General features: G+C 42.0%; 2 protein-coding genes across 4 annotated transcripts; one reads left to right on the forward strand and one right to left on the reverse strand.

The window, feature by feature from the left end:
- The first annotated feature begins 414 nt into the window (after positions 1-414).
- On the forward strand, positions 415-12,363 carry hltf (helicase-like transcription factor). Of its 2 annotated transcripts, none has more exons than XM_070842794.1 (24): positions 415-468; positions 1,257-1,459; positions 1,588-1,754; positions 1,889-2,031; positions 2,125-2,210; positions 2,463-2,534; positions 2,931-3,122; positions 4,190-4,264; positions 4,364-4,424; positions 4,571-4,672; positions 4,808-4,855; positions 4,973-5,083; positions 5,217-5,308; positions 6,488-6,631; positions 6,837-6,969; positions 7,622-7,757; positions 8,172-8,351; positions 8,543-8,658; positions 9,225-9,406; positions 9,566-9,688; positions 10,115-10,227; positions 10,527-10,707; positions 11,006-11,086; positions 11,402-12,363. In XM_070842794.1, exons 2-24 carry the CDS (start codon positions 1,262-1,264, stop codon positions 11,543-11,545), a joined length of 2,880 nt encoding a protein of 959 aa, XP_070698895.1. In that variant the 5' UTR covers positions 415-468; positions 1,257-1,261; the 3' UTR covers positions 11,546-12,363. The 2 variants fall into 2 exon arrangements, with proteins under 2 accessions (XP_070698895.1, XP_070698896.1); XM_070842795.1 differs by lacking the exon at positions 415-468 and adding an exon at positions 725-816.
- A 1,366-nt stretch (positions 12,364-13,729) lies between these two features.
- Positions 13,730-22,254, reverse strand: gyg1a (glycogenin 1a). Of its 2 annotated transcripts, none has more exons than XM_070842751.1 (7): positions 22,113-22,254; positions 18,879-19,017; positions 18,615-18,789; positions 18,082-18,244; positions 17,284-17,410; positions 15,931-16,168; positions 13,730-14,649 (listed from the first exon to the last, which is right to left on the reverse strand). In XM_070842751.1, the coding sequence occupies exons 1-7, from the start codon at positions 22,252-22,254 to the stop codon at positions 14,482-14,484; spliced, it is 1,152 nt and encodes a 383-aa protein (XP_070698852.1). In that variant the 3' UTR covers positions 13,730-14,481. The 2 variants fall into 2 exon arrangements, with proteins under 2 accessions (XP_070698852.1, XP_070698853.1); XM_070842752.1 differs by having other exon boundaries at positions 13,732-14,649; positions 18,879-19,014.
- Between the last annotated feature and the right edge of the window lie 994 nt (positions 22,255-23,248).

A 23,248-nucleotide genomic window follows, 5' to 3' on the forward strand; every position in this document is an offset into this window, starting at 1 on the left:
ATGCAGTTGGCTGGGTTATAAAGTAAAATGTGCAGAGACACATTTCAACTGCACATGTTCATAATGATGATCTACACTCAGTTGCCAAATTCAAGGAAACACTCAACTATCATAAGACATGATAAGAGTGCGTCTCCTGACCCAGCATTTCAGTCAATAGAGTTGCTCAAATGGTACAGGGTGGCCTGGATCATTACAGACCATTGCGTTCATTTATGTAAAATTTATGTAAAATGACAGCAGCCATTATATTTTTTACTGTATATCAAACTATAAACAAGTGTGTAAAACAACAAACAATATGTATGTGGGACATCATTATAAAATGTCACAAAATAAGATCTTATTTTGAAGGGTACTACCGGAAGTTCTACACTAACGGCAGCTGAATGTTACTTCCTGTTGTTAATAAACAATCACAAACTTCAGCAACGGCAAACATCAACACAGCAACAAATACCCTCTCTGGTAAGTCAATTAATGCCACGGGGAAGAAAAAATAATACGAAATTGTTAGTTACAGATAAATGACACATTGTGATTGTAATTATTAGATACAATAGCGAACGGCTAGCTAACCACCTAAGCTAGCAGGCAGCGGGACTGCTTCCGGAGGCGGACAGCAGACAGGAAAGGTAGTTCGCAGGGTTTTCGGACATAAATCTAAGTCTTTTCACTCACGGTAAGGGTTAGTGTTAGCTAAGGGGCTTAGGGCTATCCGAAGGTAAACTTATCCCATGTGCAGTCGGACACATCCGGCCTGACGCACTTTCCGGCCTTTGCGCGGGGTTTGAGTCTGACTGTCGCCACCGAAGTGTAAGTGAAAGTGATTTATACATGTTATAGAGTCTGAATGTTAATTTCCTTTCCTATGAATTAACATTTAAATGTCTAGTTATTGCTGCATGAAAGTGACTGATGAAAGTAAGTCACAAGGACTTTAAAGTGGGTCTCTATTTTCTCTGTACTGCCAGCTGCACACTGATTTTCTAGGCAGTAACAATATAGGATTGTGTGTGACATGATCTGTAGTCCACTTGGAGGGAGGCGGGGATGTTGGATGATCACCATGATCTGTTAAACACGTTGATTACTTGTAGCGAAACTAGGAGAGTAGCAGAAGGTTTGTTGTGACTCAAAAAAGGGCAGAGTTGAAGCTGATATCCACACTCTTAACATATCTTTCTCCTCTTCTGTGTGTGTGTGTGTGTGTGTGTGTGTGTGCGTGTGCGTGTGTGCGTGTGTGTGTGCTCCAGATGTCATGTTTTCCCGCAGGTGGAGGTTCAGTTGGGACAGGGACAGTGAGGTTGACCTCTTCACAGACCGCCATGAGAGCGATGCACAGACTCTGTCCCAGGCCATCAGGGCCGCAGTGTCTGAGGAGCCGGACGCGGATGGCAGTGTGCTGTTTGGTCATCTGCAGGGCACCGTGGTCGGCCTCAGATATTACACAGGGGTGGTGAGGATCAATCAGGGCCACCTTTACTCCTCTAGTGCACTCATACCCCTCTTTCCTTTCAAGTAGAAAATGGCAAAAATGATCTTAAAAAAAAAAAAAAAAATCTCTGTCGTTGACTCCCTGAACAGGTGAACAAAGGGGAGATGGTCGGTTTAGTGCGACAGCCCCAGAATCCATATGACCGCAATGCAGTGATGGTAGCCAACATTTATGGCAACCAAGTGGGTCACATCAAGCGGGAGCTGGCAGCAGCCATGGCCCATGTCATGGACAACAATTTGGCTAAAGTAGAAGGGTGAGCTTTTCCACAATTTCTCCACTTATCTACTTCAGCATCATATTTTCATCACTCTGAGCTCAGGTCCACTGTGATTACAGTAGGATAAAAACAGTGTTTGTGTCTATATCATTGCGTTGTTGCTGTGTCAGGGTGGTACACTCGGGGACGAAAAATTCGTTCAACATGCCAGTGATTCTGTCCTTCTGGGGGAAAGAAGAGAACAAAAAGGCTGTGATTGAGAGCATGTCGCGCCGCGGATACAAACTGAACACAAGTGGGAGCAGACCAACAGGTACTAAAGATGGGAAACCTCCTGCATTCAAACTGTTTGTTTCACAGTCACTGGCATTAACTTAACTGTTTATTTGTGTGTGTTTTGTTTTAGGTGCAAATCAGAGATCATATGATAGTCAAGGCGCTTCTGCATTGCCATCTAAAAAAGGTTTGACCATCCCACTAACTGCAGAAGAGGTAATCTACTTAAACTTATTCACTGTAGTATTTAGTGATACAGCATGACATGTATACAACATTTAATTAATATGTAATATAAATATTCCATATGACCTGATGCAAAAAATATCAACTATGCATTTGTTTGGGTGTGCTGAGGAAAAAAATCTGAATGATGATAAATTGGTACTTATGGCCTAAATATTGCGAAACAGGCTTGAATAAGGAATTTCATCTGGTTATTTTTCCACACTTTCCTTTTTCTTTCAGCTGAAGAATGCATTCGACAACCTTTTTGAAGGCTTGATGGAGAGTAAAGATGGAGAGAAAGAAGCAGCCGAGGTGCATTTTTTTCTTTAACTCTTTTTGCATTGTATGTATGTGAGTGGTCAGCAACTTCACATTTCTTTATTTTGTCCACTAAATGGAAAACGGTGCCCAGAAGTTTTTTTTTTTTCCCCAAGAATATTATTTAAGCGCTACAGCTGAGACTCTTTGCTAGTGATCATTTGCAATACTGTCAGTACAAAAACTGAAGTTTATTCCATTATTGGACACATTGTAGGTCAATGTGGATAAAATCATCCTTTCTACCTTCTCTCTCATAGTCTTGGAGAATTTTGTTTCTCACCTCCGAGTTGTCACCTTCTTGCATCCAGAAAAATAGCTGTTGCTGTGTATTTCTATCAATGTGTCAGCGCAGCTTGGATGTGAACATGCAGCTCTCCTTCTCTGCAGTCTGTGGCTACTCCCCTCCTGCTTCACCAGAAGCAAGCGCTGTCCTGGATGTGTGCTCGAGAAAACAAATCCGCCCTGCCCCCCTTTTGGGAGAAGAGAGGCGAGCTGTACTATAACAGCCTCACGTGTTTCTCTGCCAAAGAAGTGCCAGAGAGAGTCCGTGGGGGAATACTGGCAGATGACATGGGACTGGTGAGTAACACACATATCTGACTGCACACGTGTTAGATGTGTTACTTTTAGACTGTTCTGTGACCCAACACATAGGGCTGTCTGCACCTTTATCACCATATAGTTATTTTTTCTTTTGCTTGTGAAAATTACAGTTTGCATATGGTGTGTGATATGAAATATAAAGGCAGTGATAATTGTTTCGTTATCATCAGTGACTGTCTTCCATGCTATTGTAGCCGAGGGTTACGGGTTGCGCCTTTTACTAATGAGGATTATAAAATAACAGCACAGAGGCTCCATAGTCTGAACCAAAATCACAAACTTTATTACTCTGCTCAACCTTGACAAAGACGGTGTATTTTAAGATTCACACTTTTCCTTCTTACCTTTCACAATAAAAGCCCTAAACATATACACTGCATAAATGTTAACCAAAAGGGAACTCAAACTCAAATTTCATTCACTTTTTTGCTAAAATAGCTGTCACTGTGTTTAAGGAACTTCTCAACTTCTATATTTCTGCGCATAACCCAACCCACACAGATGATCTGCTGCATAATACAGTGCTTGTAAAAATAGAGAAGTTTAATGGTTGAGAAAATCTAGTGGTAAAGGAAGGGGCTTTTTGATAGCAAGGTAAAGCAGTGAAAATAGTCTAGATATAGCAGGCACTTAGACAGATATTGATTCTTTATTTAGGTGGCTAAAATACGTAACATTACATTGCTTATCTTTCTTGCTGGTAACGTTATTCCTGCCAGCTTCTCCAAACTGGGGGCAGTCCATTAACCATACGGGGGGTTTCTTTTGTGTATTCACAATTATTAATGTTCACAGCTCATCCTTTTCACTTCATTTTTATATGTTAGTAAGCATGTTTTTAAACAAGATAAATGAACTGTAAAGTCCAATAAAAAAAAAAAAAAAGGCCATTAGAAGGTAGCTTTTTCACCGCTGTAAGAAATACCATGACAGCTCTCCTGTTAGAGCAGCTTTTCCCCACCTCCACCACAATAACAGGCTTCACTCTGCTGCTCTCTAAGCAGACATGAGTCATCACTAAAATCCCTGTTTGTGTTTTCCAGGGAAAAACTCTGACAACCATCGCTCTGATCCTCACCAACTTCCACAAAGGAAAGCCTCTGCCTGTGGAGAAATGTGTAAGCATAGCTGTGTGTGAATGTGTTCTTTTTCAATCCGCAGGCAGTCTGAGTAACTTGTGTTCAGTCATTGTAAAGTGTTTGTCTACATGTGTGTAGGAGGAGCACTCTTCACCTTTCAAAGCCAAGACTAAGCCAAAGCTGGCCTCCAAACTGGAAGGTACTGTCAACTTTCAGTGAATTTCAGTGATTTAAATTTTTACATTTTTTTCCCCCTTTGTGTGTGGAGAAAAGCATATATTCTTCCATGCAGCAAAACAGAAAAAGAGCGCTGACAGGAGAGACGATGCGCCCTCTTTGTTTCAGGAAGCAGCAGTGCAGGCGATACAGCAGGAGGGAGGAATCAGGTGGAGGTGATTTCTGTTGATTCGCCAGACGTCGTAGAGATAGTGGACGACTCACATAAAAGTACGAATGGATTGTCATCTCCATATATATCACCTTTTAACTTTTAAGTGTCTGTTTTCACTGTTTCCATCATTTTCTCTTCTGCCATGGATTCTGTGGCTCGCATAAATTCTTACCTGACCCCTCTGCTCACAGGTACGAGCAAAGGGAAGATGAAAGCCACCAAGCGAAAGCCCAGTAAAGGTACGAGCCCAAACTTTTTGTGTTTGTGCATTATAATATGTGCGTGGGGATGCTGTTGTTATTTGGCTTGTATGAACTTATTGAACTAAATCATTCATCTGTATGCTGACTGTGAAGAGGCTCCAGTGTTTTTGGAGGACCTGGACTTTGCTGCAGCACTGAGTGGTTCAACATCAGATACGGGCTCAAAGAAGAAGAAAACTGCCAAGAAGGCCACTCCCACACAGAGTGAGTTCCAAAAATGTATTTTTTCCATGTATTTTCTGTGTCACATAGTGTATTAATGTGGTGTACTGTATACTGAATAAAGATGTTGTATGGAGCAATACTGGAGGTGTTTATGTACCTTTCGTATGTGCAGGTGCAGAATCCTCCATACCTGAAAGTGCAGATGACTTATCAGCTAGAGCGACTCTCATCCTCTGCCCGCTTTCTGTGCTCAGCAACTGGCTGGTAGGGATACACTCTTTCACAACAAAACACTCACAAAAAGACACATTCTGTCACTGAACTTCATTTACATGGAGTCCTGCTAATCAGCCTGATGATCAGTGTAGGTGATGTAGGTGGAAGGGAAGCGTGTTTGTGGCTAAAAAAGAAGGAAAAAAACACAAAACACTCCACTGGGTTTAAACATAAGGTCATCTGCTGTCTGTGCACTTTGATGACGAGCAACTGTAACGGTGACAGGACGTCAGTCTTTCACAAAGTCATAACAAGCAAATGAACAACACAAGTAACTTCCATTTTGTCCTCAGGCTCAGTGACAAACGGCAGAAGACGGGGTTATGTCACTAGAGAGCAAGTAAAACTATGAAAAACTCAATTGATGTTCATGGCCAACTAATAATTATCAATATTAAAAATATATCGTCAAGTTATATCCCTACTACTGTTAGGTAATGTCAGCAAAGTCAGTGAATCATAGTACCAGTGAAATCAGCCAACAATGTTTGTATAAAATGTAAATTCCTAAATTCCGCATTTTCAGATGAGTTTATTAAAAATATTTCTCCAAGAAGAGGAGGATGCTTGATGTCGATGAGGAAGATGGTCAGGTAACTTTATTCCCACCAGGGAGGGGCTCAAGGCTCTTAGCTCTGTTTTGAAGGGAAAGAAAAGCCTTCTAATTTTTAAAATGCGTTACGACGGTGGCCACTAATATCATATATTTTAATGTTCTTACTAGATTAATCTGATCAAATATTCGTGATGTAAAAGGATTATCTAGTGCTGCTGATTGTCACATATAATCTTATTAGACAGGTAGACAGGCGGGAGTAGTGGAGGATGGTGAGAGAGGAGAGACAATGAAGGCTAAACACAGGCCATCTCATTTAATAGACTCATTAGTTACAGTTGATGTGTATTACAGTGCTCTCTGTAATATGTTCTAACGTTTGTTTTACAGTCAAGTGTCAATTGATATTCATTCTGACCACCAGCAGTACAACAAAACTCCTTCACCCCTCTGCAGCTTAAATAAATCCTAGAGGAAACATGACCAGCATAGTCAGAAAAGGCCACATTTTTACATGCTGTAGAAAAACAAGCTCTGTTGCTAAACCAGAAATCAGCATATGTCATGTTTACTTCCTCTGTGTATGTGTGTGTGTGTGTGTGTGTGTGTAGGACCAGTTTGAGCAGCATGTGCGGGATAATGTGAAGCTGAACGTGTACCTGTATTACGGCCCTGAGCGCAACAGGAGCAAGACGTTTCTGTCCTCTCAGGATGTGGTGATCACCACCTACAACGTCCTCTCTGCTGACTTTGGGGTGAGCGTAGACGGGTCACACAGGTGTTGACGGGTCCGTAGCTGCAAAGCGAGCCAAGATGTTCACAGATTAGAAACAGCGGACAATTAATGATGTTATCGTTCGTGTCAATATTCCGTTGAGACAGTTGAGCATTTATCTGGATGTGCAGTGATCATTTGCTTCTCTTTTAATAATGAATATAATGCGTTTGCTTCCCTTTCAGAATAAGAGTCCCCTCCATGGGATTAATTGGCTGAGGGTTGTGCTGGACGAAGGGCACATCATAAGAAACCCCAATGCACAGATGAGTAAGGCTGTGCTTGACCTAAAAGCTCAGCGGCGCTGGATTTTGTCAGGTACACCAGTACACAAATATATCCCAAGTATGTTTGTGTATTTTTATGTTGGACTATCTGTTGAGGTGATTATTTATTGATTGATTGTTACTGGGTTTATTATTAATTGATTTTCATAATAAAACACTATGACTTAGTTTAAGGATGTTTCTCACTTGGTCCCTTTCAGCCCTCCAGCAGGACGCCGTCATAAATCAGCATTTTTTGCACTTAAATTTGTGAACACCAAAAGAACTCAGACCCCTCTGAAACAAGCTGTACTTAGAACTTCGTGGTAAATGGTCTGAGTACAGTTTGCTTCACTTCTGCCTTGTGGTTCACTCAGTCCTGGTCATCGTTTATTAGACAGTTTTCATTTTTCACTTCAGGTAAAAGTTTGAAAATGAGGCGGAGCTGGAAAATAATGTGTTGATGTACTGGAGCGGCAGAAGGCTCGTACAGTTCAGGAATGAATGGAAAATACACAATGCAGGAGAATACATGCAACTTTTTTACTATGTGATTTTGAATACTTCATCTTAACATCTCATCATTAAGATAATCAGATAATATCACAGTCGTAGTTTTCCACCACAGATGCTCATTTTGACCGAGTCTCGCTCTCAGTAAAGGTAGTCATCCAGTGTTTGTGCCCACCCCTCCACCCCTCCAGGTACTCCCATCCAGAACAATGTAAAGGACCTGTGGATGCTACTGGCCTTCCTGCGTCTGAAGCCCTTCGATGTGAAAGAGTGGTGGAACAGGGTGATCCAGAGACCCGCTACTCAAGGGGACAGGGCCGGCATGAAGTGAGTTCTCACAGATACATTGTTTTACACTGCTGCAATGTATTAATAACACTTCAGAGGGCACTGTTTACTCTAAGTCAAACAACATTAAAACGATCGCATTTTTTTGGATCTCGCCGTTGCTCTTCATGTGATTGCTCCCTTTTTTCGTGTTGAAGGCTTTCGGGTTTGTCCATGTCCGGATCGTTCATAGTTTTATAGTTAAATAAAATATCAGGAACCTACGTTTTGATATTCCCACCAATGACATTCAAAAGATCTCCTATGATTGATTACATCAGACTAGTTTGCTGTTTTACTGTGCAGCAACCTGAGTTGGTGTTGGATGAAAGTGTGTCATTTTGGTTAATATGCAAGCATATGTCATATTATAGTCCAATATTGATAAGTTAAGGCAATTGATACTGTGTGCAGGAACCTTCAGACCCTGGTGAGGTGCATCACCCTGCGGCGTACCAAGAGCAGTGAGGTTAATGGGCGCCCCCTGGTGACTCTGCCTGAGAAGACAGTGTGTGTGGAGCAGGTGGAGCTGAGCCAGTCGGAGAGGGAGGAGTACGAGCTGGCACGCAATGAGGGAAGAAACACCATCGGCAGGTAAGCGTCAGCGTGTGTATGTACTTGCATGTTTGAATAAATCAGTGACATGCAAATAAAGAGCTAGTTAGTAGATGAGGCCATTTTGAAAGAACATACAGCTGCTGATAGATGTATGTCAGTTATGTTATTAACCTTTTTTTTTTACTGCAAACTTTAGCATATTGTCTTTACTGTGTTTGCATGTGTAGGTACGTAGCCGAAGGGTCAATCTTGAGGAATTATGCTGATGTGTTGGCCATCCTGATGAGGCTTCGCCAGCACTGCTGCCACCCTGATCTAATGGCAAAGACATCCTCAGATCTGGGTAAAACATGCAGTGATATGAGATTTATTGATTTGATTGATGATTATACATTTTATTGAAAAATAAATCCTGATACCCAGATTCACTTGCGGACCGTTTGCAGGTGAAGTGGTCGAATTAGCCAAAATAATTGAAAACACCTGTGCACCATTTTTAATTTGTAGTTTTTTTGGACTTATCATAGCAGGAAAACCACAGGTGTCATAAATAACATTAACATTATCATTAACATTAACTCACATAGTTTATTAATCTAAAATCACTCATTACATGTTGTTCCGTCCTTAATGACTGCAGTACTTATTCACTTCTTGCAGCTGGTAACATGAGGAAAAAGTTAACATTGAGGCAGTGTATTTACTGAGCATGAATGTTATGAGGTGAATATGTAATCCCAACCCAGTGTAATATGTGTGTAAACTCTTCATGATCATCATCGTTATAAAACCCTAAAATAACAGGACACGATGTCCTCAATTGCAGCTACAGCCATGACCTCAGTATGTTTCAGATTTCTTTCCTCCATCGTTTTTCACATGTAAATTTATCAGATATGTTGTCTGTAGGTGCTGCAGCGACGCCTGCAGAGCTGCGGGAGCGTCTGATAGAGAAGCTGCGACTGGTGTTGGCCAGCGGCTCTGACGAGGAGTGCTCTGTGTGTCTGGACTCCGTCCGTCTGCCCGTCATTACACACTGTGCCCACGTTTACTGCCGGCCCTGCATCGCTGAGGTTATCAGCACTGAGAAGGTACATGTGCTGCCCTCAGCAGACAGCGAGGGATTGTAAAGTAATAGTCATTTTACAGTTAACACTTAACCTAAAGGACAAGTTTTCACTTTATGTGATCAATTATTTGGCTGCTCATTATTAACAGATTCATCTTTTTCCTGTGCTCTGTGTGTCTAGGAAACAGCCCGCTGTCCTCTCTGTCGCAGTGAGATCAAGACCAGTGAGCTGGTGGAATTTCCACCAGATGAAATGGAGGAAGAGAGCAGTACAAACTCTGAGAAGTGGAGGACAAGCTCAAAGGTAAACATACTGGGGATAAAAATAGTCAAAACACTCAAATAACGGAGAACTCTATTTCCTTAAACCTTAAAAGGAAATGAGTCAGACTTTGGCAAGATGTTTTGGTGCTTCTTTCACTTTGACTTGCCTACAAACCATTTTAGTCTTTCATTACATTCATACTTTTGGTATTTTTTTTTTTAAGTCGTCAATGGAAAACAAAGTGCACGAATAAAAAAATAAATAAATCTGCCTTAACTTACATCATTATATACTTATAATGTACTTAGTATGAGATGTATTGGAAAGCCTTTAACTCTTCTGATCCTGGTGTGTTTTGTGACTCTTTATCTAATTCTTTACTCAGAAGTCACACAAAAAACGGGCTTGTCTGCCACCATATGAGGACTGTGTTCCTACGTTTGAAGTCTGCGTTTGTGTCTGCAGGTGCAAGCGCTGATGGGAAACCTGCTCAGGCTGCGATGTGAGGACAGCAGCATTAAGTGCATGGTCGTCTCTCAGTTTACACGCTTCCTCACCATACTTGAAACTCCGCTAAGGTAAAACACACATTCCCAGTATAGCGTTGTGTTTTCAGAGCTGGATATCATAGCTGTGCAGAGCCTCCATAAGTCTATAAGCAGTTATCACAACGCCTTTGTGGCTCCTGGGTTTTTCCTCCACTTCCATGCTCATTTTGTTCAGGTCTGGATGTTTATTCTTGTCCAGGAAGATATTAAAAATAATGAAAATGATCTGTTAGCAGTGCGTCAGCAGTTATTCAATAGGTTCAATAGGTTCTATTACGTTGTTTGGTGAATTGTCCCTTGGTCTTTTTCTCCTCACTTATCTTGACCAGAGAGCACGGTTTCAGTTTTGTGCGTTTGGACGGCACCATGAGCCAAAAGAGGAGGACGCAGGTCATCAAGGAGTTTCAGAGCTCTGCAGCCGACAGTCCTGCCATCATGCTTCTGTCGCTCAAAGCTGGAGGGGTGGGGCTTAACTTGACCGCCGCCTCCCATGTTTTCCTCATGGACCCGGTAAGCACTGATTCTGGTCAGGAACCAGACAGATTCACACATGTTCTACAGCCACAAATTATTCATCTATTATGTTGTGCACACTGAGGGGATTTTGCATGAGGTTACAGACAAATACATTAACATAAAAACATGTCAAAAGAAGCGAGTCAGGGCATCTGTTTCTCACAGCAAACACCATGTATGACTGTTGTGTGACCATTGACTATCTACTTACTAAACTGATCACACGATACCCTGCAGACGAGATCTAAAAGGGAAGAGCAGATATTTGCAATTAATTGTGTGTGTATTTTAGGCATGGAATCCTGCCACTGAGGAGCAGTGCATCGACCGCTGCCACCGTCTGGGGCAGAAGAGGAAAGTCGTCGTCACTAAGGTCAGAAAACTAGGACTCCGTATGTGTTTGTGCTGTTGTATAAATAGTGAAAGCTAAGTGCATTTCCTGTCGGTGGCAAAGCATTACATTTTCCATAGCATGGCATATGCTGTCTGTTTTACTTTGTGAATGACAATGAAAAACTGGCAAATCTCTATTCAGGTATCTGGTGACTTCAGTGATTTCTTCAGATTGATTTATTATGTATATATATATTACATTATATTCTTAAACTAAAAGCTAGTACATGAGAAAGATCACTGACTGAAATGTTATGCTTGTATCTATATTTTTACTTTGTGTCTGTTGTTGCAGTTCATTGTGAAGGATTCAGTGGAGGAGAACATGGTGAAGATCCAGAGGCAGAAGCAGGACCTGGTGGAGAAGGCTTTTGGCTCCTCAAACACTGACAGGAAAACATCTCGCGTCAGTGACATCAAAGCTCTGATGGAGCTGTAGACGCCCGACAATGGACATGAACTGACATGTTAACATTGAAACAGCACAAATACTGAGTGGTATTTGAACTGTCTGATGGTTTACATCTGACTATTTGCACGCTTTCTACGCTTTGTTGATATTTTGCAAGTTTTCCTTTTTTAATTTTTTCATCTATGTTCTAAATTCTGTTTTATTTCTACTATGTAATTGAAACATGTTGATGCTGATTCATCTACAGATTGTACCACTTGGCAAGCTTTTATTTTTGCTCAGTTTCAGATGCAGGACATGTTTGTCTTGATTTACGATCTGATCATAAAAATGTCAACGCTGTGTCAATACATGGAGGTGGCTGATAAAGATTCTCCTCCATCAGTTCCTTAGTCTTGCTGACATTCGGGAGGATGTTGTTGTTGGTTGTTGTCCTGATACCAGTGGGCCAGGTCCTTCAGGGGACCCTTTTCATTGTTTTCTGTGATCAGGCCCACCACAGCTGTGTCGTCTGACAAAGGTGTTGCAGTCGAAAATGGCTACAGAGTCGTGTGTACAGGGAGTACAGCAGGGGGCTCAAAATACAGCCTTGGGGTGCTCCAGTGTTAAAGATGATGGTGGAAGAGGTAATGTATGCCCACCCTCAATTCTGGACTCTTGAGCTTTCATGACAAACCTGGAGAAAACTATGGTGTTAAACACTGAACTCAATGAACAGCCGTCTCATTTAGGTCTCTTTCTTGTGCAGGTGAGATGGGGTCGCGTAGATGATGTTTGTGTGTGTGTGTGTGTGTGTATCACATTTCCATTGATTGGTGGTTTGATAAAGTTCTTCTCAAATGTGAGGATTTACTGTTTTTGCTTTTCATGTCACAAAACAAGACATTTAAAGACGACATTGCTGAATTTATATATTACTACATAGAATATAAAGAAAATGAAACTCATGATAGACGAGATGGATAAAAGGTGACGTTCCACCACTTCTTTATTAGCGCTTCAACAGGGATGTACAGTTAACAGCTGAGGAACAGGACGGATACACATTAATTGATGCCACAACAATTATGTTCCACTTCCACACTCATGCATATTCAGACAAGGTTAGAAAATCACACATGGACTTTTCTCTAAACCTCGCCACCTTCTTGTAGGAGTGCAGTGTTGAATCAAGTGAGGAGAGTATTATCATTACTACTATTGTCATTGTTAGGGACTATAGATTATAGTTTAGTTTAAGGGCACACAGCTGGAGTGAAGTAAAGGACGTATTGGCAACAGGAAAGGAGGGACTTAATGTGCTATTAGCAGCAGTTACAATAAGTGAGGTTTTGTAAACAGTAAACGGCAATAAGGCAGCTGGTAACACTACAGTCAGGAAGTGATGAAACCGGTCATGGCACAAAGATATACTGACGTGGGTCTGGCAGGAACACGACATGCAGGGCACGCGTACAGATGACAGCTGCATGGGGAGCGCACTGGTGTTCACACAAATGCATACAAAACGGACTGACATTACTGACCCAGGTTTTAACTCCGTGCCATGCAAAGACAACAGAACAGGCAGTGTCCCAAATACAATACCAGATATTACAAAGCTGAAGTCACAGGGAGCTGGTGAGTGTCCGAGGCACAGGTAAGGGCGTTTATATAAGTGAGGTCAACAGTGAGTAAAGAGAGATCTTCATAACTGGCTGAACAGGAGAGCAGGGGCTGCATTTCTGCTTCAGAGTGGTTCAGACAGAGAGACTTATTGCAGGATAGGCATTGTGGTAAAATCCAGAAACAACTTTTAAACTTAATGATTTCCCTTCAGCCATAAGCTATTTGGCGATTTTCACAGTTTCTGTTGTTGCTGAACATTTCCACGGGTAAGGAAGACTCGGGACTATCAATCCATCTCCATCAGATGCACAAGAACATTTGGAAGGAACAGTCTGACATTTTTGAAGTATCATTTATTTGCTTTCTTCCTTCCTGATGAGATTATCACTCATGTCTGTAAAGTGATGCTATCCAATAGCACAAACTGGAAAAGGCAAACAGCCAGGCTCTGTTTAAAGGTGACAGAATCCGCCTACCAGCACCTCTAATGCTCAGTAATTTATGTTTCATCTTGTTAACTCTGTAAAAACATGTAGAAATGAAAATTTGTTGCTTTACACTGCTAGGAAACCAGCACAGACTCAAGTCTAAATTACTGGTGTCAACCAAGAATTAGTCTGGTACATAACCACTGGTTTAATAGCAAATTAACGTTTTACACCTCAGTTTTGTACAGATTGATCAAACGAGCTACATCGTGGTAATTAGTGAACGTTAAAGGTGCTGATGGGCAGATTTTGTAATCTTTGTACAGAGCCAAAAAGCCAGAGCTGTTTCCTAACCCTGATAACCTAAAACTGGTAACCTCAGCACTCTGTACACTGTGTTGTGAGTCGCTCACATAGCATTGTGCAACACTGGACGTATTTCTCACAAATTTTGTTTATTTTTTCCCTTAATGTTTGCATACAGAACACTATGTGACCAATCACAGAGTAGCGTACACGATGCTGAGGTCACAGTTTGAATTCCCTGCTTCCAAACTTTATGCTAAGCTAAATTAGCTTAGTGCTAGGAGTGGCTTCATATTAACATACAGACATGAGTGGTATCAATCTTCTAATCATCTAAGTCATCAGGAAAGTGAATCGAAACGTATTTCCCAAAATGTAAAACTCTTCCTTTGAGAGAAAAAAATGAATGGAAAAAGTGCACGGCGGGAACTGTGTCACACACTTACACCCTCTGTTATTCATTCACACACTGACAGGATGCAGAGAGTGAGGCTGAACGGTGTGCAGAGGCGTTCATCCAGTCGCCTTCTAATCAAGCCCCTGTGATTGGCTGGGCAGTGCTTAAATCTCCACCCACACAGAGTTTCAACTGGTGCTCTCTCTGTACGTCACGCCTGCCCGCTACTTCAAGAAGGAGTCAAGCTTTCGCTCGATGTTGGCGAAGGAGTCGTCACCCATGTAGTCAATCTGGCCCGCTTCCCAGCGCTGCTTCCGCTCCTTTGATGAAAACTTCTGGGGAGGTGGGGCAGAGGGCACCTGATCCTCCCTCAGATCCTCATGAAGCTTAGCCTGCGTGACAAACAGGGAGAGAGAGTATGAATCATTAAATGGGACTAGAGCAATGCTTTATAAGGACCGGTTTCCCCAGTCATGCTCGGCTGAACTCGCTCTTTTTCTACTCTTAAGACACAATCAGGACCTGCAGGCATTTCATCAGAAGAGGCAAAGTACAAACGAGGCATCTTGCCACATACTCTCAGCAGATAACAGGTGAGTGTTTCCCAGATGATGAAACATGAAGAAAAAGAAAGGTTTGGCTTTACTCAACACGTCAATACCGATCCAGTGAGTAGAGAGCACATTAACTGAGAGCCGAAACAATAAAACAACCCCCATCCTCCCTTTAGCAGATAAGAGCAGATTGGAGGGGCTTTGCCCAACTTGGTCTAGTATGACCTGTAGCTTAGTGGCTAGTGTTTGCAAACGCTTACATTGCTGAGTAAGTTTACAGATTTCCACTCGGTCTCAGTCAGGTTGCTTGATAATGATGGCTCTAAAGCAAGTGACGTTAGAGAAATTTGGGAAATGAAGGAAATTGTATTGTGTGATTATCCCTCGTCTGTCACTGTTGGCCACTGCCCAGCAAACGTGGCTCAGTGTCACTTTAAATAATGAAAAAATAATAATCATAAATTTCAAGTGTCACTTAGTATAGAGATAAAAAAAGAATTCAGCTGGAGCCAGTGCAGCATTTACAAATGTTCTCCAGTAAGCTTGCATAAATGTATGACCATGACATGGCTTCAGGCAATTGAGCAAAGCTGCAGGTTTTGGCAGCGATCCTCTTTTGACCAATTCCACTATTTCACTGCTGCCCTGTTACAACAGGCAGCGTGGCAACTTCCTGAAGTGCTGAATAGTTGTTGGCGGCCTGGCATGTTTCATTGAGAACAGCTATTCATGCAGTCATGACTCTACTGAGAGGACTGGAAGTATCAGCAGCAACTGACACAACTTTTGGAAACAGATTGGTGCTGAGCAGTGTGGAGCCAATCGACTGGCCAGCATTGTTATCTGGGGCTTGGGAGGGAGTCAGAAAAACATTCAATAAGTGGCACTTTCACCACTTGGTAATTGCTCACCATGATAGATTTACACATTTTATACACACATGCCGGAGAAAAGAGAGGTCACATTGTAATAAGAGGTTTCGGCACAGTCACGACATGAAGCAATCACACACATTCATCCTCATTTATGTTTCAACACGTGCACACCCACAACAACCACACCCGAAACACCCAACACTCTTCTTTCACACCAACTGAAACGCCACAGTCGCTGACATACGTCCTCGCTCGCCTCCACGAAGCCGCTGTTGAAGGGAGTGTCCCCGTAGGCCCGCTGCAGTATAGGCATGACAGATTTGGCATACAGCCGCCACCACATGAGTAGGTAGTCCGGATGGAGCTGGCACTGGTCAGGGGACAGGGCGTGACCTCTGACCTCGCCCGTCTGAGCGTCGTAGGAGTGGCTCCATGGCTTCACCTTGCCTAGGAAGTGCACCACTTTGGCGTCATGGCCGTAGCTGTGAAAGCACAGCAGGCACAGAGAATGTAAGAACAGAGAGTAATACAAAGAGACTGACACAGAGGCCAAAACATGCAAACCCACTCTTGTGGTCTTTAGAAACAGTTTGTCAACAAGCTTAAAGGGGAAACTTAGCCACATTTTATGTGGACGTCCAATCCGTGTTGTTGGGAAATGTAGTCTATTACAGAAATAAATACCTCAGTGTGTGACAGAGAAAACTGAGCTCTCCTGCTGCAAAATCTGTTCTACTTCCTGGCCACCGCTGCTGTCACTTGAGTAATGGAGGGATTAATAATCAATGAGGATTGATGGATTGATAACCAGGAAGAACTACAGGCTCTGTCAGCTTGGCTACTCAGCCTTTTCCACTGCAGTGAAATTCAGCTTTGTTTTTTGAGTCTTGTTTTTGAGCTGTCTGTGGCTCACCCAGAGAGAAAAGTCAGAAGCTTGCGTGCAGTGCAATATGGAAAATGTAGGCACTGTTGGCACAGCTCCACGAGTGGGAGAGCTCAGCTTTCTCCATCAAAATAATGTACACTGAGGTACTTATTGCTTATTACCATCAGCACTGATTGGACATCCACATACAAAGTGGCAAAGTTTCCTTAACTCAATAATAACATGAATATGACTCCTTTACCAAACCAATACTTTTTTTACAACTTCCATTGCTCATAACATCTTTATAACCGCAAAGTACCTGCTGAAATCCAAAGGCCTGTTTCACCAAACTTTCAACATACAAACTGCAAATTTCAACATGAAATAATCGATAAATCTGAACGAGGTAATGGTCTGTAATCCGTAAACCACAGAGTATATGAGTGTAGCTACAGTTGCTTCTCTTTTTTGAGGCAGGTTGCAGCACAGTGTGTATTCTGCTAGTTTTAGCAGCGTCTTGTGACTCAACACCCAAAGTCAGATACACACAGATATACCTACAACCTTCGAACTGACCTCTGATAAGCTTTATTTCTCCGAATGCACAAACACCCTGGTGTTTTACGAGGACATCTACAGAATCAGCTAAGCATGACTGTACGAAGAAACCCTGGATGCACTGATTCTTTGTGTGTGTGTGTGTGTGTGTCTGTGTGTGTGTGCACTGACTGTTTGAAAGCTGGCAGGTAGGAGTAGATGGCGATACTGCTGAGGTTGTAGATGAAGGGAAGGTGTTTGGAAATATCTGCCGTCGCCCAGGTGTTAAAGAAACTGTTGAGAACCCCCTGATCTCCACCTGCAGACATGGACAGACCGACAACCACAAACAAAGTTAGCAGTCAGTAGCAGTCAATAGTTTCAGACACATTTTCTGGCTGAACAAACTAGGAGCTCTGGTCACATGAGAACGATTCTCCGAGCGACGGAGTGTTTTACCACGTCTGACCTCTGCAAACATAAACTTTTCTCTTCACACCCACAGCTGATTGTCGTTGGTCTTGGCGCTGCCTTGTATTTCACGTTCACACTGTCCAATGACAACCAGGGTTTGTAAACAAAAAGTGGAACATAGTCTAGAATTTGTTTAATCAAACTCTGTCCAACCTCTCATCCTGCACAGTTAGAGTGTTAAGTGGCAGTCCAAATCCCTGTTGCTTTAGCGAACCATTATTTATCCCTTCTGGTGATCACACCAAATGCCAACCACGAGGGCAGAGCACTGACGCCAGCGCAGCAGCATCTACCGTTCGACTAATGACCACAAAATGCTGCCTCTAAAAAGACTGGAGGGAGAGGGGAAAACACACGCACAACGCAAACTAGCCGTGAAATTTGGTACACACATTTATGACCCCCCTCAGGATGAATTCACAACATCCCCCGACTCTTCATCTCATCTAGCATCGGTCCCACTTCTGATGAGCTTCTAGGGGACAGAAAAAGAGATTAAAAACACTCGCATCTCACCGTCGAAGCTGCCGTTTTCACTGCAGAACGCGAGCAGCTTCTCGTGCGTCTCATTGGACGGTCTGAAGACGAACACCCCGGAGTTGAAACAGTCTGGCCAACCAGGATCTGGCGCTGCAGATAGTTCCTCCCTCTCAAAGAGCTCATCTATATTTGACAGCACCTGAACGAGTGTAAATAAATGTTACTCAGATGTGTCGAGTATCATTTATCGATGGTGATTTGCATGAAGACGATGGCAAAAATGGAGTGGAAACATGCTTTTCTGGTGTTGAAACTCAATACAATTTGTCATGCAGCAAAAATATTATATCACAGCATGGATGGCGGATGGATTTCAGTATAGAGATAAATACTTATTTTATTTTTCTTTTGATAGATTACATGGAAAACAGAATGAAACATAGACTGTTTCACATTGTGATTAAAAGGATGATGGGTTGCAAAAGCAAAAACAGAACTACTTTTTCACTCTGAGGTGATTATTTACTGCCAATGTGTTTGTTCTTTGGGTGTTGTTTTTTCTCTCTCACCAATGTGTCTGCGTCCATGAACACACACTTGCTGTAGTGTGTGAGAGTCCAGCAGTGCAGCTTGGTGAATGTTACTCCCAGGTCCGGGCGCTTCATCATGGACAGATGAGCCACATCGCCTGAGTCCATAACGTCCACCACACACACCTCGTCGAAGATGGAGCGAAGTGCATCTCTACAACACGGACGGTGTGATTTACACCAGTGTGAGTGTGTCGTGGATATAACTTGTGTCTTAATAATCACTTGAGAGAAGCGCGTTACCTGCAAGGTTCTGCAACATGAGGTCCTAGGAGAGCAACCAGTTTCCTGGTTGTGTTGTGGTTTCGTAACGACTGGCCGAGAACCAACGCTCCCTTGGCGTAGTTGTCGTTTGTGGCCAACGTCACAAAGGCTTCGTCTGCTTGGAGAAACACACAAACCCTCATCAGACTGTCACATGACTGACATGTTATCATATTTCATTACTTCATGTCTCCTTTTAAACCTTTTTGGCCCCGGGCTTAAAACTGCGTTTTGTCCCACTTCTATTAATCTGCCATTAAAAGTCTCTTATTAGCTTAAAAATAACCAGAGCTGTTTGAAACTGAAGAAACAGCTCAGGGGAATAACTGCCCAAAACACTTATGATGGATTATTTATGGGCAGAATTCAGGTTCATCAAGAAAATATGTTACAAAATTCTTTTTTTTTTAATACTCAGGGCGTCAAATATGGTAGTTAGTTGCAGAACAGGAACTGAAGTAATCAGTGGAATCTGATGTTTTTGATGTAACTGACGGCATCTGATAAGTCTTCCAACCAAGCAATCTGATTGGTCAACTAGACATTCAGCATGACAGCACATCCGACCGCTGCTGTGCAGAGACACGGTAACTTGTAACAACCGCTACGGGAGCGAAAGCCTGTGGGAGCTGTGAGGAGCATAACAGTAATCCATTAGTTAGTTTTTGAACAATATTTCACCAACAAAGCTTATTAATTCTGTTCTGTAGCAACCACATATGTTTAGGTTTCTCTGCATCAGGTTCCCTTTCATCTCAGTTTGGACAGCCGGAAGCATATGTCCTAAATAACATGTGCAAAAAGTGTAATGCTGACAAGCAGCGAGATGCAGGAATAACTTTAACAGTGGGAAAGATGTGTGCAGGGGCCGACAGGGTTAATGAAAACTTTATTTATGAAAACACCCGGTGGTTCCCCGTCTCTCCTGCACACTGCTTTTGTTGTTAGGCTTATCTTCTGTGCTACGCAGTAGATGACCTATTAATCACACTGGTGATCATGATAAACTAGTTCACACCCATTATTATATAAATATTTCTCTGTTTTTATTACTTGAAAGGATACTGTCCACACTGTCCAGCTGAGCATTTACTTCCTTCCTTTTTGGTGTGAAAGCTAAATTAAAAATAAAATAATAAAGTGTTTCCACCACAAATGTTCTCTTGGTGTTTCTATCTGTTAAAACTATATTAAGTCAGCAACATTTTCCTCCTTCAAACATGAACCAAACTGTCTGTGCTGTAAAAACAACTGCACCAGTGTGTGGAGTTCAGTGTCCACTGTGCCTCCCCCCCCCTCACATGCATACATTAACAACAGCACCGTGCACACTGTGTCGCCGCTCGGGTGAACACAGGCCCAGAGCCAGCAGATAGTATTCATCACGCTGAATGTGTGTGTGTGTTGCAAGAGGCTTCTGGGAAACCTGATCGGTGAGGCGATGTTGTTCGGTCGCTGGGGTCTGTTTCAAGGAACTGAACCACAAAGTGATAATCAAAAGGGTGCGAAGCCTGTCTCACCTACGAGGCCGTATGGGAAGCATGTGTCTTGTTCCCACAGAGTTATCTGTGGCTGCATGTGAACGTATGACTGACAGACCTCTGGCTCAGACACGTTTCACATGATGAGGCATCTATGACTTATAGTGGAGTAAACTCATGAATCATCTGGGAAAATACACATTCAGATTCTAATGTCAAATTTATTGTTGTATGTCAATAAAATGCATTGAGATAACATGTAAATTGTCCATTAAATTGCTTCCTGTTGGCAATTTCATGTGAATATGACCTTTTCTCTATAATAAAGGATTAATGACACTAACTTTTCTAGTGTGTTTACTATCAACCACTTCAATGACAATACACTACAAAAGGCCTGACACTATGGACCTTTCATAGTATTAGGGGGGGGAAGAAAACAACTTCAAGGCCACATACTGTGGCGCACGTCCGCACTAGGAAACAGCAAGTCAAGTTAATCAAACACCACACATTTAAATCGGAAGTTAATAGCGCCTTCTTTACAAAATAAAAGCCCATATGAACTATAGAATAAAGTTTATTCAAAGACCAGGGAGCAACTTTTAGATATTTGGAGAACCTTTGGATTGACATTTGAATTCAGTAGGCAGCGCCCCTGTCAACTGCACTATATCTCCCACTATTTGTGTGCATGGATTGGCTGCAACTGACTGATGAAATGTCCACTTTTCCACTTTGTAACATCCAGAAACTTAGTCACAATCTACACTTCCACTTTGACTTCGCTCTGACTTTATTTTAACTATGTAAATACAATAAAACAGATTAAAAACAGATTTTTTATAAAGAGGAGTGGTCATGTAGATGATCTGGTGTTTCTTGTTCCCTCTTACTCTTCTTCTTTAATGGTGACCGCAAATTAGCTGAGGTTACAAATGCTGTGTTGTGTGGCATTGGTTTATGCTACATGTTTGTCCCTACACAAATAAACATTAATAACATTAATTACATAAATAAAGAAAACCTCAACATCAGAGCGGGACCAGTATCAGCCAACATCATGTTATCATATATTAACTGGAGTAAAGGTTGGTGGAGACGTTACAACACACAGCAGTAGAGGAACGCCAAAGACTTGTAATATACAAAAAGTGACAGCACTGAAAAAATGATTCTTCATCAGCAAAATTTCTCACTATTATTATTAATTTTAATAATCAGATTGGAGGACTCTTTATCAGGTGATAATGCGATATGTCATTATCTAAAACATACTGATGTCAGTATCAGCCTCAACATTTAAAAAGTAGAGCAGGACAAAATGGCAAAAATCTATTCAAAATTGTACGAGAATCTTGATGTTTGAAACAGTTTGACTTTGATAAAGATAACCGGATGTGCTCTTTTTGTTAATGGGCAGCTTTACTGTGGTCCAAACCGCTGCAGCAACTCATCAAGCCAAACACATCTGCAAACAGCCACAGAGCATTTATAACACCACATCTGTCCTAAATAAAAAAAAACAAACCCATCTCTGACCGTATCCGCACAGCAGCTACTAGTGCAGCTGCTCTTCTCTGCAGCGTTTTATAAAATCTCGATTTCTATGAGGAGGAGGAGGAGGAGGAGGAGGAGGGCAGTGCGCGCAGCCCCGGTCCGGTCCGGAGTGGCCGTGTTCCGGTGTCAGAGCGGCGGCTGCGAGAGTCGCCGGAGCCCCGGTGTGTCTTACCCGACATGGTGCGCAGAGGAGAGGCCGCCGGGGCCGCGGGGGTCGTGATGGGGCAGACGGAGGGTTTGCACGGCGAAGGGCAGATCCTCAGCAGCTGAGAGCAGTCCAACACAGGAATTAAGCCCCACATTTTCCGGGTCATGTGACCAGTGACAGCTGACACGCCCCCCTGCGTTTCCTCCGAAATATCACAAACAGTAACAGTGAGGGAGAAGCCAGAGAAGTGAACAGGAGCAAAACCAGGGCGTGGAAACACTTAGATACAGGACAAAGTGATGCATTAAAACATTCAGGCATTATTATATCATCATTATTATTTTATTATATTACATTATTGGATTTTAAATATTGATGCATTAATCTGTATCTGTGAAGTAAAGTTGGACCTGGTGGTAGTTTGTTCTTTTGTTTATTATGTTTGTATTAATAATCTTGGTCGCCCAATTTTAGAAGATTAGATGTCAGATTAATGTCTAATGAACAATAGTGGTGCAATAAAGAAGTACTGTAGTCCTTCAATACAGTACATGTACCTCAAAATTATACATTATATACATATAACTATATAAATATGATATACATTATATACATATAATTGTTTGGTTTTACAGTATTTGTAAATGAGTTTTATATATGAAGTCCTTGAAGCTCATAAAAAACAATAAACCACAAAAACTTTGAACTCTTTGGACTCTATCATAGTAATAGGGATTCTATTTTCTTAGTAATGGCAGACGACGTGTTCCCATACACTTCTTAAACTGCAAACTGAACACATTATATACTCACATCATAAGATGTGTCCCCTTTCCTCCTTCAGCTTGAGTCAGCACTGCCTCAAAGTGGTCATGACTATGCATGACAGCTGAGTGAAGCAACACAGGCGCCACTCAGGTAATATTAATTATTATTATTAAATATTAATAAGTAAAGATGAATGACAACGTCTGTCATGCAAATTAGTTTTGTCTTTCTACTTAAAGAATAAATCCACACAGATAAATACAAAACACATGAAAGAAATATAATAAAAATCTGTGTCAGAGTGTGGTAGAAACCTGCAATGGCTTTTGTGAAAAACCACATCCTAAAAAACATACAAAAGCTAGAATATAAACCACACTGCACAGTCAACA

The sequence above is a fragment of the Pempheris klunzingeri genome, chromosome 13 (genome assembly GCF_042242105.1).
Source record: "Pempheris klunzingeri isolate RE-2024b chromosome 13, fPemKlu1.hap1, whole genome shotgun sequence".
Classification (NCBI taxonomy): domain Eukaryota; kingdom Metazoa; phylum Chordata; class Actinopteri; order Acropomatiformes; family Pempheridae; genus Pempheris; species Pempheris klunzingeri.

Excerpts from the sequence above, each read along its gene's own strand:
- hltf (XM_070842794.1), top strand. The coding sequence starts at position 1,262 with ATGTTTTCCCGCAGGTGGAGGTTCAGTTGGGACAGGGACAGTGAGGTT. Across the intron at positions 1,460-1,587 it reads TCAGATATTACACAGGGGTG|GTGAACAAAGGGGAGATGGT; the intron begins GTGAGGATCAAT and ends CTCCCTGAACAG. Across the intron at positions 5,309-6,487 it reads CTGTGCTCAGCAACTGGCTG|GACCAGTTTGAGCAGCATGT; the intron begins GTAGGGATACAC and ends GTGTGTGTGTAG.
- gyg1a (XM_070842751.1), bottom strand. The coding sequence starts at position 22,254 with ATGACCCGGAAAATGTGGGGCTTAATTCCTGTGTTGGACTGCTCTCAG. Across the intron at positions 19,018-22,112 it reads TCCTCTGCGCACCATGTCGG|CAGACGAAGCCTTTGTGACG; the intron begins GTAAGACACACC and ends TGTTTCTCCAAG. Across the intron at positions 14,650-15,930 it reads TCGTGGAGGCGAGCGAGGAC|GCTAAGCTTCATGAGGATCT; the intron begins GTATGTCAGCGA and ends TTTGTCACGCAG.